Below are 16,861 nucleotides of genomic sequence, written 5' to 3'. Positions count from 1 at the left end.
ACTACTAAACAGTTTCCGATTTTTTCCGATTAATAACAGCTTCGAATTTAATATTAATCACAAAAGTACTTTCTGTGATTCTGAAATTGAAACAACAGTACATTTGTTTTTTGACTGTTTATTAGTGCAACTGTTTAATTAGACTGTTTAGAGACTATTGGTCTAACATGTAGACATTTAATTTAATTACTTCATTTTCTAAATATTACATAACTTTTGGTATAAGAATGGAAGATGAACACATTCAATTTCTACTGAATAATATTTTCATTTTGGGAAAATGTTATATTCATGTTATATTAATTTACTGTAAGTTCCTTAAAACAAAGCCATTGTTTTCTGTTTTGCAGAAGGAATTTTGGATTTACTCTAAATCTTTAAGAATGTTAAAATTTAAAAGTGGAAGAAGACAACTTGTTTCATTGAAGAAATTTAAAACATTAGAAGACCTGGTTGCATGATTTCCTTTTTTGTGTTTTTCCCCCCTATATTTTTGGTTCATTTCTATAAAGTTGTGCTCAGTTATTTTGGCTATATAAAAAATAAAATCCACAAGACATAATAATAACTGAATTTACACAAAAGATCCAGTTCAAAAGTGTATTTGCTTGATTCTTCATAGTGTGTGTTGTTGTCACTAGAGAGCCAGTGGGTTGTAAACCTATGAACAGGATGACTGGAAATTCTGACTAGAATAATACTGGAAGTTCTTATTTTATTTAAAGATCTACCTTTTTTTTTTTTTAGTTCTGTCCTACAAAAGCTTCATAAAACACTTTCCAGAAGACAAAATAAAGGAGCATACCTTATGTTATCAGTTGCTCACCATAGTTAGGTCTTCTGTCTGCATTGAGAACAGTTTGTAATCGTGCAGTGCCGTACAGGCTCTAGTGCAGGGATGGACAACTCCGGTCCTGGAGGGCCAGTGTCCAGCAGAGTTTAGCTCCAACCCTAATCAAACACACCTGAACCAGCTAATCAAGGTCTTTAGGATTAGTAGAAAGTTATAGGCAAGTGAGTTTTTATCAGGGATGGAGATAAACTCTGCAGGACACTGGCCCTCCAGGACCGGAGTTGTCCATCCCTGCTCTAGTGGAAACACAACTGGAACTGTTCCTTACCATTCTAAGAACCAATCGGCCTGCCAGTGGAAAAGCGGCTATAGTGTAAGTAACTGGTTACTATTTCTTTCACAGATCACGAACTGACATGGATTTTGAGAGGAAATTATGAATTCACGTGCTGCTGTAAAAAATCCGACTGACAGGACTCTGAACAGCTGCGCAAAACAAACGTGGCGGCGCACATCTCGCGTTATAGATCAAGATCATTTATATGGCTTCATTTTGGACCTATATAGTTTTAGCCGGCACCGGCGAATGGCACGGTGGATTGTGTTCACGACAATGTTTTCTGGTAGTATTCCTGAGCCCATGTAGCGATTTCCATTACAGTAGCATAAGGGCCCGAAGATCACGGGCATCCAGTATGGTTTTCCGGCCTTGACCCTTACGCACAGAGATTGTTCCAGATTCTCTGAATCTTTGGATGATATTATGCACTGTAGATGATGATAACTTCAAACTCTTTGCAATTTTTCTCTGAGAAACTCCTTTCTGATATTGCTCCACTATTTTTCGCCGCAGCATTGGGGGAATTGGTGATCCTCTGCCCATCTTGACTTCTGAGAGACACTGCCACTCTGAGAGGCTCTTTTTATATCCAATCATGTTGCCAATTGACATAAAAAGTTGCAAATTGGTCCTCCAGCTGTTCCTTATATGTACATTTAACTTTTCCAGCCTCTTATTGCTAACTGTCCCATGTTTTTTGGAATGTGTAGCTCTCATGAAATCCAAAATGAGCCAATATTTGGCATGACATTTCAAAATGTCTCACTTTCAACATTTGATATGTTATCTATATTCTATTGTGAATAAAATATAAGTTTATGAGATTTGTAAATTATTGCATTCCTTTTTTTATTCACAATTTGTACAGTGTCCCAACTTTTTTGGAATCGGGTTTGTAAAACATATATAAAACAATACAGCATTTACTGTAGGTGCCATAAAATTTACTGATGATTTCATTTGAAAAGAAAATTCTTTTGTGCTTCTGATTTGCCAGTGAAATTCACAGATTTTGGGTGCATGTGAAGGAATCTATGGTGCAGTTAGTATTTTCACCCCATCTAGTGGCTGTTGCCTAAAAAGTATCAGAGTGTCGCCTCTTGGGTTCAACGCTTTTTGTTGACCTGGAAATTAGAGAAATTATAACAGTCAATTATTGGAATAAAATGGAGGAAGAACGTGACTCAGCTGCGAACACAGTCCAAAATCAGCCACAGGATCAAGAGCACCCGTGGCCAACAGTTCATCTGACAATGAAGATTTTTTCCCTTCTTTGAAACCAACAACACATGAAGCCAGCAAAAAGTTGGATGGATATCTGGCCTGTGTTTCAGACACCAGTGTTTCAGGCACTGCAGGATTGCTTTTTAGCCCCAAAAGAGCTAGGCCTGACACTCACAATTTTGAAAATCAGCTTCTGCTTAAGTTAAATCTTTGAGTAGCATGTTGCATACTAGTCTTATAGTTTGATAATTAAATACAATTAAACACAAACAGTTCTACAGCAGGATAAAACCTTGTATGTGGTTCATTCACTTCATGTTTTTAGAGATTAAAAGCTTAAACGAGAATCTGTAGTTTTCATTCTTGCTGTTACTTTTTTAATACTCAAGTACAATTTTAATGTGGTACTTTTTTACTTTTACTCAAGTATGATTCTGGCCAGATACTTTTATTTTTAATTGAGTAAAATTTTCACTCAGTAGGTACTTTCACTTGAGTAACATTTTTGAGTACTTTTTACACCTCTGGTTATTTTCATATGGAAGTCCATGGTTATAATTATTCATAAGTATGCTGTGTCATAAGTACATCTCTGACGTTTATAAACCAAACAGTTTGAAAATCGGTAGAAAATTGAGCAAGTTATGGTTATTTAAAAAGTACATGCACCATTAAAACACAATGTTACGAGTGAGCCAGCTGACTGTGACAAGATGGCCGCCAGATGCGGACGTCGACCTCCATTGGTCAGCAGCGCGGACGAGACATCTAGCCTTTATTATGTATATCTATGGTGTAAAGTGCCACTTAAGAGAATTGAATCTAGCACAAGCACATCATCGCTCTCTAGTGTCCAAAGCAGAAAATCACCTCTCCAAAAATAGCGCTGCTTTTACCGATTGGGTGCGCTATACATAGATTCTGCTGTTCTTACAGACCTATAATAATAAACAAAATAAGACACATTCTCAAAACTAAGACACACAACAGACCTTTCACAACTGGAATATGAAAAGACCTTTTAAAAAATGGTTCTAACAACAAGTCAAAACAGTTCAATCACACAATACATGATTTTCTTTAATATCTGTTGTACAGTAAATATAATATCTGTTGTACAGTGCAGTTTAGTCCAGTTTGCAAACATTAGACATTTAAATACTTCATTCTGTGTTTCTGTGAGGAGTGGCTTGCTCTCAAGAAAAGGTCAAAGGTTGAACCTCTAAAATGTTAAAGGTGAACATGTAATGCATCAGAGAGAGTTTAGAAAGTAAAGGTCACATTCCATGTGTGTGTGTTAGAGAGAGATATCTATGTACAGAGACACACCGGGCAGAAGGATTCGAGGTTAGCTTCATCTTCAGTCATTTCTGATAGCAAACTCACAAATGATTTCTAATTTGCTTACAGATGCAAGACACAAAGTGTGAATGAAATATGTTCCCTTTCGATACTTCACTCGTACTGCGTATGGGGAAAGGTCTCCCTTTTTCCCCGCTGCTGAAGCCTTTTTCAATAACGCAGTGTAACTGCACCGTCATTGGTTCACTCATAGACAAGTTGTTGAACCAATGGCGGCGCGGCATAGCTGCGCGGCCTATGGCGACAAAGCGCGCGAATATTCCCGCCGAAATGGGCGGGGTATAGGGCTATATAAGCAGGCGTTTCGCCATAGGATTTCAGTGTTTTCTCCTTCAGCGACGACATCTACTTCTCTTCGCTGATCTCCGCCTGAAGCCGAAGAAGCTCGCCGCCTTCTGCTCTCGCCGCCGTCTGAAGAGGCTCCCGCAGCGGACTCGCCTGGACTCGCCGGTGGAAGAAAGCGCCGGCGCCCTCGCGGACTGCAGCTTCTAGCGCCGTCGCCGAGCCGCCGCCTCCCGCTTCCCGCTTCCGGCCGCTTCCTGTGCGTCCCCTGCCGCCATCCGGCGCGCCGCCTGAGAGCTTCATCCGCGGCTTAAACGCCGCTCCTAACAGAGCGATTTCCAGCGGTTTTCACCGCTTTAAGAGCTTCCGCGGCCCTCGCCGCTCTAAAAGAGCCACCCAATTGCCGTTTTCACGGCAGCGGCGTCTCACGATGCCCCGCCACTCATGTGGTACTTGCAGGGCCCCCCTGCACGACGACGATGGACACAGCGAGTGTGTCGCTTGCCTGGGCAAGCCCCACGCAGACGGCGCGCTCGCTGGAGACTCATGCCCGCACTGCGAGTGTATGAGTCTCGCTTCCCTGCGCTCGCGGGTCGCCTTCTTCACTGAGGGCGATCTCGCCGCTCGCGCCCTCCCGTCTCCTTCCTCCCGCGGTCCGGCGAGGAAAAGACAGCGGGGTAGAGCGACTCAGCGCCAGGAGTTGAGCGAGCTCACGCCGGCCCAGCCCCCGCGTGCCTCGCCCTCTCCTCCCAGGGAACTCTCTCCAGTTCTGTTCTCTCGCCCTGAGCAGCGTCCCTCCGCAGAAGCGAGTGACCTCGTCTCATTCGGGGGAACAGACGACGAACAAGACGACTCCATGTCTCTTGCGGCTTCCGAAGCGGAAGGATGGGCTGGCGAGCCGGAAGACCCCGCTCCACCGCCTCCCTTGGAACCCATCGAGCATGGCCAGGGCATGGATGCCGAGCTCTTCCGCATCCTGTCTAGAGCCGTTGAAGAGCTGGACCTCGAGTGGGCCCCTCCCAGAGGAGCCGTCTCGCAGCCGCCTGGACGAATGGTTTCTGCCAGGCCGCCGCCAAGCACCTCGCCAGCGTTCAGCGCCCTTCTTTCCTGAGGTCCACGAAGAGCTGACGAAGTCGTGGCGCGCTCCTTACTCTGCCCGCCTCCACACTACGCACCGCTCCGCCCTCACCGCCGTCGACGGCGCCGAGGAGAAGGGATACGAGCGCTTGCCACCCCTAGATGAAGCGGTGGCTGCTCACCTCTGTCCTCCCGCGGCTGTGGGTTGGAAGACGAAGAGGGCCCTTCCTTCCAAGCCCTGTCGGACCACCTCTACTCTGGCTGGACGGGCTTACACCTCGGCGGGCCAAGCTGCCTCTGCGCTCCACACCATGGCCATATTTCAAGCATTCCAGGCCAAACTCCTCCGCTCTCTGGATGAGTCTGGAATCGACGCGCCAGCCTTCAAAGATCTCCGCAGCGCCACGGATCTTGCCCTGCGAGCTACGAAGGCTACGGCCCAGGCCATCGGTCGTTCCATGGCCAGCCTGGTCGTGTTGGAGCGCCACCTGTGGCTCAACCTAACGGAGATCAAAGACCTAGACAAGACGGCCTTCTTAGACGCCCCGGTCTCGCCTTCTGGTCTCTTCGGGCCTGCAGTGGATGGCTTCACTGAGCGCTTTACTGCCGCGCAGAAATCGTCTCAGGCTATGAGGCATTTCTTGCCTAAGCGCTCCAGCTCCGCTTCTGCGTCTAGCCGCCCCAGGACTGCGCCGGCTCAGCAGAACAAACCAGCCCCACCTGCAACACAGGCAGCGCCGCCCCAGGAGCATCGCCAGCGCTCGCGCCCTGCGAAGCGCCCTCCCTTCCCGAGGCGCCAGGGACCCCGGCCCAGGATTGTGCTGGACCCGGTGCCTCCGAAGTCGTCCTGATTCGTCGGACAGGAAGAGGATGGGGGACCGTCCCGTTACGACCGGACCACCCCAAAAGCTCCCACGGGTAATTTCCCCTCCGCCTCGTTTATTTCCGGGCGTGGGAAACATACTCCAAGTGACAGCTGGGCCCACACCTGTTGCGCCCACTCCAAACGCCGTTTTCACGGCGGACAAATTTTTACCTCATCACAAAAAGAGCAAATTTCCTCTTCCACCCCTCGCGGTGTACGACCCTCTCAACGGCGGTCTGTCACCCAACATTATTCAACCCCTAGCCACTCGGGCCGAGGGCCTGGCAGGCCATCCCCGATGTGTCAGAATGGGTCATGGGGATCGTAAACCAGGGCTACTCGCTCCAGTTTGCACGACGGCCCCCCCGCTTCGCCGGGGTGCTTCAAACATCGGTCAATCCGGACGACGCTCATGTCCTCCGGGCCGAAGTCATGTCGTTGCTGGAAAAAGGAGCTGTGGAAATGGTTCCTCCGTCAGAGAGCGAGACAGGCTTTTACAGCCGCTACTTTCTGGTCCCCAAAAAGGATGGCGGTCTCAGACCCATCCTAGACCTCAGGCTTTTGAATCACTCCCTCATGAGACGGAAGTTCAAAATGCTGACGCTGAAGCAGATCCTCGCGCACATTTGCCCCGAGGACTGGTTCTGCTCGCTGGACCTGAAGGATGCGTATTTTCACATCCAGATAGCCCCCCGTCACAGACGATTCTTGAGATTCGCATACGAAGGGGTGGCATACCAATATACGGTCCTGCCCTTCGGGCTGTCTCTGGCTCCCCGCACTTTCACCAAGTGCATGGACGCGGCGCTTTCCCCTCTGAGACAGATGGGAATCCGGGTTCTGAATTACCTCGACGACTGGCTCATCTTAGCCCGTTCGCGAGACGAGCTGGAACGCCACAGATCCGTGCTCCTCAGCCATCTACAATGCCTGGGTCTCAGGGTCAACTTAGCCAAGAGCTCGCTATGCCCCACTCTCCGACTGTCGTTTCTGGGAGCAGTTTTCGACTCGGTCCGTATGACGGCAGTAGTCTCGCCAGAGCGCGCCCTGGCAATTCAGCAGCTCACGGCATCTGTCACGAACAAAGCCTATCTCCCTCTGAAGTTTTTCCAGAGGCTGCTAGGGCTGATGGCTTCCGCCTCCCCGGTGCTGCAGCTAGGCCTTCTTCGGATGCGGCCTCTTCAGTACTGGTTGAAGTTCCGGGTTCCTCCCAGCGCATGGCGGCACGGCCGCCTATGTCTCAAGGTCAATCGGGCCTGTCTTCTAGCCCTGAAACCTTGGATGGATCCAGTATGGTTCCAACGCGGAGTCCCCTTACAGGCGGTCTCACGGAGGACGGTGCTCTCAACAGACGCCTCCAACTTGGGCTGGGGCGCTGTGTGCGAGGGCAGACCGGCCTTCGGCTCGTGGAGCCACGAGGAAAGCCATCTACACATCAACTGTCTAGAGATGCTAGCAGTGATGAAAGCCCTTCAGTTCTTTCAGGCTTACTTGACGGGACGTCATGTTCTAGTTCGGTCAGACAGTATGACGGTGGTGTCATACCTGAACCACCAAGGCGGTCTTTCGTCCAGCCGCTTATGCGCTCTGGCGAAACGACTGCTGGAATGGGCTCTTCCGAGGCTTCAGTCGCTCAGAGCGACTCATGTTCCTGGCAGGAACAATCTGGGTGCGGACATGTTGTCACGGAGCAACATCCCCTCCGACGAGTGGATGCTCCACCCCCAAGTGGTCCTCACGATCTGGGAGTTCTTCGGGAAGGCAGAGGTAGACCTCTTCGCCTCAGAAGACAACTCTCATTGCCCAACATTTTTCTCGAAGGAAGTAGATGCTCTGGCCCACACATGGCCCAGCACGCTCCTTTATGCTTTCCCTCCGATCGCACTGATCCCCCAGGTCATCAGGCGTATCAGAGAAGACCAGCACAGAGTCCTTCTGGTGGCCCCGCTCTGGAGGAACCAGGTTTGGTCCTCAGAGCTATTCAGGCTCTCTCTAAGAGCCCCGTGGCCGATTCCCCTGAGGACGGGACCTCCTCTCTCAGGCAAACAGAACAATCTGGCACCCACAGCCGCAGCTCTGGGCTCTGCACCTCTGGTCCCTCGATGGGAGCCGACTAGCCTCCCCGAGGACGTCCTAAATACCATTTCTCAGGCTAGAGCCCCATCTACGAGGCGCCTCTACGACCAGAAGTGGTCAGTCTTTGTTGATTGGTGTTCAACACGCAACATAGACCCTGTGGAGAGTGACGTATCTTCCATACTGTCTTTCCTCCAAGAACGCTTGGAAATGGGGCGCTCCCCTTCCACGCTTAAGGTTTACGTAGCAGCCATTGCAGCGTTCCACGCTCCTATTGCTGGCCAATCGGTGGGACGAAACGGGCTCGTGATCCGTTTTTTGAGAGGTGCTAGGCGTTTGAATCCTCCTCGCCCTCTCACTATTCCCTCCTGGGACCTCTCGTTGGTCCTCAGGGCCTTGAAAGGAGCCCCATTTGAACCAATGGGTTCAGCCGACCTCAGGCCCTAACACTAAAAACCGCTCTGCTACTAGCACTAGCATCGGTAAAGCGTGTTGGCGATTTGCAGGCCCTCTCTGTGAACCCTGCATGCCTCGAATTCGGGCCTGGTGACTCTAAGGTCGTTCTGAAACCTAGGCATGGCTACGTCCCTAAAGTGCTCTCAACTCCGTTTAGAGCTCAGGTCATCTCGCTCTCTGCTCTTCCTCCCTCGGCGGACGAACCAGAGCTGCAGCTACTCTGCCCAGTCAGGGCATTGAGGACCTACATAGACCGATCACAGTCTTTCAGACTGTCGGATCAGCTCTTTGTTTGTTTTGGCGGCCGCACCAAAGGGTCTCCGGTCTCGAAACAACGCATTTCCCGTTGGATAGTGGATGCTATTAACCTGTGCTACTCCTCACTGGGCACTAATTGCCCCATAGGAGTCAGGGCCCACTCCACTAGAGGAATGGCTTCCTCGTGGGCTTGGTCCAACGGAGTTTCCATCCAAGACATCTGTGAGGCGGCCGGCTGGTCTTCGCCGTCCACCTTTGTCAGGTTCTATCACCTCGATGTCCCGACCTTACAAGCTCGGGTCCTGTCGGTGTGATTAGCGGCTTCCAACAGGTCCCGCTTCACGCCACCATAGGAAGTATCTTCCTTCAGTGTAACCATGGGTTCGGTTAGGCTTTGCCTCCGCTTGTCCTTTTTGCCCCCTCTGGGTGGCCAAATGCAAGCTATATCGTTCCCAGCCGTGGCACGGCGTGGTTGAATTCGTTCCCCATACGCAGTACGAGTGAAGTATCGAAAGGGGGAACGTACTCGGTTACTAACGTAACCTCGGTTCCCTGAGATACGGAACGAGTACTGCGTCACTTGCCGTGCCACGAGGCTGCGGCTCAGGGTCGTCGCTTCAGTCGATTGACACTGAAATCCTATGGCGAAACGCCTGCTTATATAGCCCTATACCCCGCCCATTTCGGCGGGAATATTCGCGCGCTTTGTCGCCATAGGCCGCGCAGCTATGCCGCGCCGCCATTGGTTCAACAACTTGTCTATGAGTGAACCAATGACGGTGCAGTTACACTGCGTTATTGAAAAAGGCTTCAGCAGCGGGGAAAAAGGGAGACCTTTCCCCATACGCAGTACTCGTTCCGTATCTCAGGGAACCGAGGTTACGTTAGTAACCGAGTACGTTTTTATGGCACTTCTTACATGAAATTCTTTCTGTTTTCCAGAAAAGAAGAAAATAAGTTTTTGAGGGCTCAGCTTTAAGGCACTTTCTCATTATTGGCTGCAAAATTACAGAACTGGAAATGTTAAAAATACTTTGCAAGAGTGTAGGACTTTAAAACAGGACAAACTTCCTTTACAATGCTTTTTAGCCAAAATAAAATGTTATGTATTGATAATTTACAACATTTAGTCACAAAACTCTTTTATGGTGTTATTGAAAAAACAACTAAAAAAGCCATAATGGACATTTACATGTGTTCTGGATGATTCTGTAGGCAGGTGATGAACTCTTTGACCGGATGGCCCTGGAAACAGATCTGATAAACCGCATTAAACAGGGGAAACCTGTAGAGAAACAGAGAACATTAACAATCAAAAAGAGACCAAATGCTTTCTATACTGTAACAAAGATAAGGATAGTTACTTTTCCACCAGGTTTTTGTGTTTGAGGATCTGATGAACTTCTGCTGCAGTTGCCGGACCTTGAAGTTTCTGGCCGTTCAGCATTTCCTTCTCAAGCTCCTCGATAGACTGACAACGAACAGAAATATTTAATGTTCACATGAACAGTGAGAGAAAATAAGGTAACATTTAAAGCTGAGGATCAAACTTACTTTTCCCGTTTTTGCGAACGCTTCTCCGATCTTGCGGTTGCGTCCTCCGTAGCAGGTGGTGATGAGGTCAGCAACACCACAGCTCTCCAGAAACGTGGCGGGAGAAACCGGACTGGCCGTGCAGAATAACCGTGCGAAGGCGATCATCTCCATCAAACCCAGGCGGATCACGGCGGCCTTGGTGTTGTCACCAAAGTTCAGACCGTCACAGAAACCAGCGCCCACAGCGACAATGTTCTACAATAAAACACAATCATTCAATAAAACACAACACGGCTGAATGTTTCAGGAACAGTAGTAGAAGGAATGGATGAACTTTTACCTTTAACGCCCCACAGATCTCCACAACATCAGCCTCCTCCACCACCGTCACACGGAAGTTTTGTGTTTGCATCAGTTCCTTTAACAGAGGACCGTGAGCTTTGCTTTTACATCCTGAAAATGAGATTATTATCATTTATTTGAAGAAGTTTAAGTGGCTGATAACATAACTACAGTTCTGTCAAGACAACTCTCGGGATATTGGTATGGTAATTGAGATTGGCGTGGTAATGGATATAACAATGTTAATGTATTTGGTCTTGGCGGAATAGATCTGCTATGCTGCTGCTGCTGCTGCAGATCAAGTACAGAGACTTGCTACTGCCAATGCATTCACAGACGTTGCTGTGAGCATGTAAGACATGCTGCTGCTGCACATGTAAAAATACATGAATCAACCCCCGTAGCAGATCAACACAGGTGGAGCTGGGGAAGGAGGAGGGTCCTGAAAATATGCTGCACTGCTAACAGCCATCAATGCCAAATATTTGAATGTTTGAGCAGCAAGCTCTTTGGCAGCTGATACAACAGCAACCAATCAGCTGTGCTGTGTAGATGATGACGCGATTGATACCAAATTAGTTAAAGACCTATCAGCCTGCATCGTGAGAATTTCTTGCCAGAACTATGTAATTATAGGTATAGTGCCATATTTGGACACATTGTCCTTCTCTGTCATTACCACAACACAATACACTTTCAGTTTAATAGGTCTTTACTGAATTCAATTTCTTAAAAAAAAAAAAAAAAAAAAAATCTTATTGACCCCAAACTTCTGAATGGTAATGCATTTAAAACTCATGTTTAAAGGACACAAACTTATGTATATAATAACATTAAAACACAATCCTGGTCCTCAGGAGAAGTTCATTTTAAAATCATTACAGCAACATTTGTGGGTGTTGTGGTAATGATGAAACTGTAAAATGTGAATGATTTATCAATTTTAAATACCTAACTACCTACCTAGCATAAAATACATACATGTTTGTATTTAAAACGCTTTTGAATGAAAATGTGTTGTCAAACTTATATCCAACATTTTATATATCCATATGGGGCATGGTGAAGGAAAACAATATGAGCTGGGAGGGGAAAAAAAACAAAAAACAAAAAAAAAAATTTGCATTCGCTCACAAAACGTTGCAAACTTTTGTTTCCCCCCCCGAGAGACTTTGCATTCCCCTGAGAAACTTTGTGTGATATTTATAAGCAAGCCCAAAGTGTCTAGGGAGAACACAAAACATTTTGCGAGTAAATGCAACACTTTTTTCCTTAAAGGGATAGTTCACCCAAAAATGAAAATTTGATGTTTATCTGCTTACCCCCAGCGCATCCAATATGTTGGTGACTTTGTTTCTTCAGTAGAACACAAATGATGATTTTTAACTCTAACCGTTGCCATCTGTCAGTCAAATAATGCTAGTGAATGGGAACTTCTACTATAAGAGTAAATAAAACTTGCTTAGACATGTCCAAATTAAACCCTGCGGCTCGTGACGACACATTGATGTCCTAAGACACGAAACGATCGGTTTGTGTGTTAAACCGAACAGTATTTATATCATTTTTTACCTCTAATACACCACTATGTCCAACCGCATTCATCACTCGATTCGTTTGGTCTGGTTGTGCTCTGACAGCGGCAGTGATGTCTCACTCTCATTGAAGTTTATGCGCGAGACATCACTGCCACTGTCAGAGCACGATCAGACCAAACAAATCGAGTGATGAACGCGGTTGGACATAGGTGTATTAGAGGTAAAAAATGATATAAATACTGTTCGGTTTATCACACAAATCGATCATTTTGTGTCTTAGGACATCAATGTGTCGTCACGAGCCGCAGGGGTTAATTTGGACTTGTCTAAGCAAGTTTTATTTACTCTTATAGTAGAAGTTCCCATCCACTAGCATTATTTGACTGACAGACGGCAGCGGTTGCAGTTAAAAATCATCATTTGTGTTCTACTGAAGAAACAAAGTCACCTACATCTTGAATGCGCCCAAAAATTTTCGTTTTTGGGTGAACTATCCCTTTAAAGGTGTGGTGTGTGAATGTTAGCGGCATCTAGTGGTGAGGTTGCAAACTGCAACTAACGGCGCACACCCCTCGCACCCCTACCTTTCGGAGAAGCTACCGTGGCCATCTGTCGTCGTCTGAGAGAGCAGAGAGCAGCCTGTGTGAAGCAATGAGGTTTCTTCTTACTTCTAACACAGAACGGTCTCTGCTTCTAATAAACCAGACTACTAGTACTACTACTACTATTACTACTACTACTACTACTACTACTACTACTACTACTTTCTGCGTATTCAGCGTAGTGACGATGCAAGTTGCCTCTAAAAACACAAACGCTTTAGAAGTACAGCATAGTGAGGAAAACGCTCTTTAGAGTGTTTGTCCATTTAGGGCTGCTGTAGAAACATGCCGGAGCATAATGGCGACTTGACATTGAGGAGGGCCCTGCGGTGTATGAGATAGAAATGGCTCGTTCTAAGGTAATAAAAACATAACGGTCTATTATATACGGTCTTTACACACCACTGAAAACAGTTATGTATATTATATTGCATTTCTGTCAATAGATCCTCCCAAATTGTACGCATTGCACCTTTAATGCCCCTTTAGGGGCTCCATACATATTAAATCATAACATCTGAATATTCAAAAAACAAGAATAATACATATTAATATAATATAAATATAACAGCGCTTGACGTTAACTTTTTTGCTCACCGGCCACTGTGGCTAATTGTTTTTCAAAATTTCTAGCCACTCAGCATTTTCACTGGCCACAATTTTGACATCAATACAATGGCGAAAAAATGCCATAGATATTTTTAATATAATCACATAATTGGGCAGCAGGAATATTAAGCTGCTGACACTTTAAGTCCTGACACACAGATCAATTATACTGTTAACTTACACATGCATGTTTACTTTCACTTAAAACATAACTGACATAAACACATGAATACTCACCAAGACCGGCATTTGTGTCATTATTTTGTGTTTTTTTAAAACTATTTAAGCACAATATATAAACAGCGAAAAATAACTTTACGCTGTGCACTTTGAATGTGAGTGAAATTATGCGCAATACGTACAATCCCATGCCAAAATTCAAACATGTAACACCAACAGATGAATATCTGGAGCAAATGAAATGAGTGAGTGAGCGGAAGCGGGTTTGCGTGTCATCTCGCCATCAGAGAAATGAGAGAGAGAGAAAGCGCAGCTGGTATTGCATAACTATTCTGCGGAAAATGAGCAGTCTATTGGAAGCATTATTTATCGATATGTATCGAAAATTGTATATTTTTGACAACACTATTTCAGATGCCTTTTAAAATGACTACAATTGAAAAATGTATAGCCTATATTATATATAAAATGAATCTCGCCAAAGTGACTGTGTGACACGCCACTGCTGACATCCAGGCAATGTTTCTCTTTTTGTGTACTTACCAATTGTAGTTTCACAGAATTTCTCGTCAGCGACCTCATTGGCCAGATTGGCTCCCATCAGCACGGTCATGGTGATGCCTAATTTTTCCCTAATGACATCAGAGATCAGTTTCAGTCCGTCAGGACCCTCATCCACACCCTTATGAAACACACACAGTGATATAGCAGTGCATATAACAACTCAAACTAAACTTCATAGAGTAAGAAATGCATATAAGAAAACTCACCTTAATGAGGGACATTCCCACAGCATCCGTCTTGATGTGACCCTTGATGGTGTCACAGACTCGGGACACAAACTGGTGTGGGATGACAAAGATGAGGATATCTGCACCCTTCACTGCATCCAACAGCTCTGGAACCGCCACCTGAAGAAAAATCACTGGGTTCATTGAACTTTTCTTCATTAAAGGCGACTTTTGTGCTCTTTTCCAAGTTTGTTAAGCAAAGATATGCTTCTTTACGTATCATAACTTAACATGCAACTTCACGGTTTAATTGCCAAATTTCCAGGGAAGAAGTACTAAATTATCCACCAATCAGAGTCGATGTTACCATGTAAATGGCAATAATGGCAAAAGGGTTCAAGGATTCTGGAGAAGCTTTACAATCTCACCACATTGGGCGGCAGCTTGTGTCCGGGCAGGTATTTGACGTTCTCGTGTTCGTTGTTGATGATTTCGGTAAGTTTGCGTCCATTGATCATCTCCTCAAACACCCACATGTTCACTGTGCTGTCAAACGTGTTGTATTTTGCTGCATTGGCACCCACTATCTTGGCAATTGCAGAACCCCTGAGGAAACGAAAGACCTTTGCTTTAACATTACAGATGAACTGTAATGGAGCTAGTGCTCAATACTGCTGCTGGATCAGTAATGACAGCTGCATGTCTACTGAGGGCTTAATTAACAAGAATTACTGTGACACACATTCTCTAAACTACAGATTGGCTGTGGAGTTTGTTGCAGCTGGGAACAGGTGCTTAAGTGGTAAACATAGCATAATTTACCATTGGTTTTTGGGAACTACTATTATGGTAATACCATTCAAACATCTGAAATCCTGTCTGAAATAGTACAAAACCTTCTAAAAGAAGCATGAAACCATGCAATTAAGATACTAATTATGGATAATAATAATCCAGAACATACATATTAAAGCTTCACTTCAGTACCTGCAACGCCAACAGGCAGTTTATGGGTCATAAAGAAAGAAAAAAAACCTGCAGCCTTTTTTTTCTTTTGGTTTAAGGAGGATCACTGGACACCTGGGTCAATCATTACTCAGCAAATATTACCTCAGCAACTACAGCAAGCCAAACAATGCACATTTGTACTTTAAATGTGAATAAATAAATGAATACATTATATATAAAAACATGATTTATATATAATTCACTAAATCTAAAGTATTACATAATTTATGTAATGTGTGACATTTAAACAGGGTTATTACTGGTTTACACTTGATATTCGCTGAGGGATGCCGTGAAACATATATTGCATTTAATCAACTTCTTAAAATAGAAATAAATTCTGCCTTAAAACAGGCTGCTTACAATTATACTTTAGTCAAAAACACCCACAGCAGGTTTGCATTATTACTGTATAACTCGAACCAGCGTAAAACAACAACGCAGTGTAAATGTTACGCACCAGTTGCCAGAGCCGATAATGCAGACTTTCTTGGCCGCCATGCTGCGCGTCTGTCCCGGCTGGACTGGCTGAAGGACTTCGGTGTGTTTGAGAGCCGCTGATGGACCGGAGAGAATCCTGTGCGCGCGCTTTTAAATAGCCCGTGAACGCGCCTCACTCCCCTTAACGCGCATTGGCTCATTTTCTTCTCATACATAAGCCAAACTCAGGGCAGGACTGACTACTGACCAATGATCCGACGATTTATTATTATTTTTTAATCTATTATCATTCGTATATTTAGTAAATAACGTTAGATTTGACCTGCTTAATACCCGAAACAGCGAAATTTGAGAAATTCGATTAAATACGTGACAAACAAACAACAGACACTCGCGAGACCCTTGTGGTAAACACAGAAACAGTTCGACGAGACGTAAGTAAGCATATTATATCATTAATAACTGCTGTATTTTATAGACAAAATAGAAATGTTTCCTTTAAAATGTACACTGAACAGGTTTGTGGTAAAATCTATTCAGAAAGTTGACATAGTGGCGCCAAAAGACAGTGCCTCACAGATAGCAATAGCTAAATTTGTGTAACGTCAACAAATTTACATTTAATCAATTTAGTAATGAATTACTTTAGTTGAATAGCACAACAGTTTTTTCTGTATTTAAAAAGGTCAAGTTTGGCTAAGTGGATACCAAAAAAAAAAAAAAAAAAAAAAAAAAAAAAAAAATTTAAGGTGAAAATTACATTAAAGGATTAGTTCACTTTCAAATGAAAATTTCCTGATAATTTACTCACCCCCATGTCATCCAAGATGTTCATGTCTTTCTTTCTTCAGTCGAAAAGAAATTAAGGTTTTTGATGAAGACATTCCAGGATTTCTCATATAAATTATATAAGTTTTAACAATAAATGCTCATCTTGAACTAGCTCTCTTCTCTATTTGAATTCCAGCAGTGTAGACACTGCTAAGTGTATTACTGCCCTCCACAGGTTAAAGTTTGAACTAATTGTTATATACTTGCATTAGCATATTGTATATGACAATTTAGTTCAGACCCTGAGCCTGCTGGAATTCAGAGAAGAGCAGCTAGTTCAAGATGGGCATTTATGGTTAAAACATATGAA

General features: G+C 45.0%; 1 protein-coding gene across 1 annotated transcript; it reads right to left on the bottom strand.

Annotated features, from left to right (window-relative positions):
* Window positions 1-2,025: 2,025 nt before the first annotated feature.
* On the bottom strand, window positions 2,026-15,849 carry gpd1b (glycerol-3-phosphate dehydrogenase 1b). The gene is made up of 9 exons (XM_067398827.1): window positions 15,740-15,849; window positions 14,700-14,877; window positions 14,311-14,451; window positions 14,084-14,222; window positions 10,610-10,722; window positions 10,288-10,524; window positions 10,098-10,204; window positions 9,926-10,018; window positions 2,026-2,257 (listed from the first exon to the last, which is right to left on the bottom strand). The coding sequence occupies exons 1-9, from the start codon at window positions 15,778-15,780 to the stop codon at window positions 2,209-2,211; spliced, it is 1,098 nt and encodes a 365-aa protein (XP_067254928.1). The 5' UTR covers window positions 15,781-15,849; the 3' UTR covers window positions 2,026-2,208.
* Window positions 15,850-16,861: the final 1,012 nt, after the last annotated feature.

Source organism: Chanodichthys erythropterus, chromosome 10, assembly GCF_024489055.1.
Source record: "Chanodichthys erythropterus isolate Z2021 chromosome 10, ASM2448905v1, whole genome shotgun sequence".
Classification (NCBI taxonomy): Eukaryota; Metazoa; Chordata; class Actinopteri; order Cypriniformes; family Xenocyprididae; genus Chanodichthys; species Chanodichthys erythropterus.
This window is presented reverse-complemented; position numbering and strand designations above follow the sequence as displayed.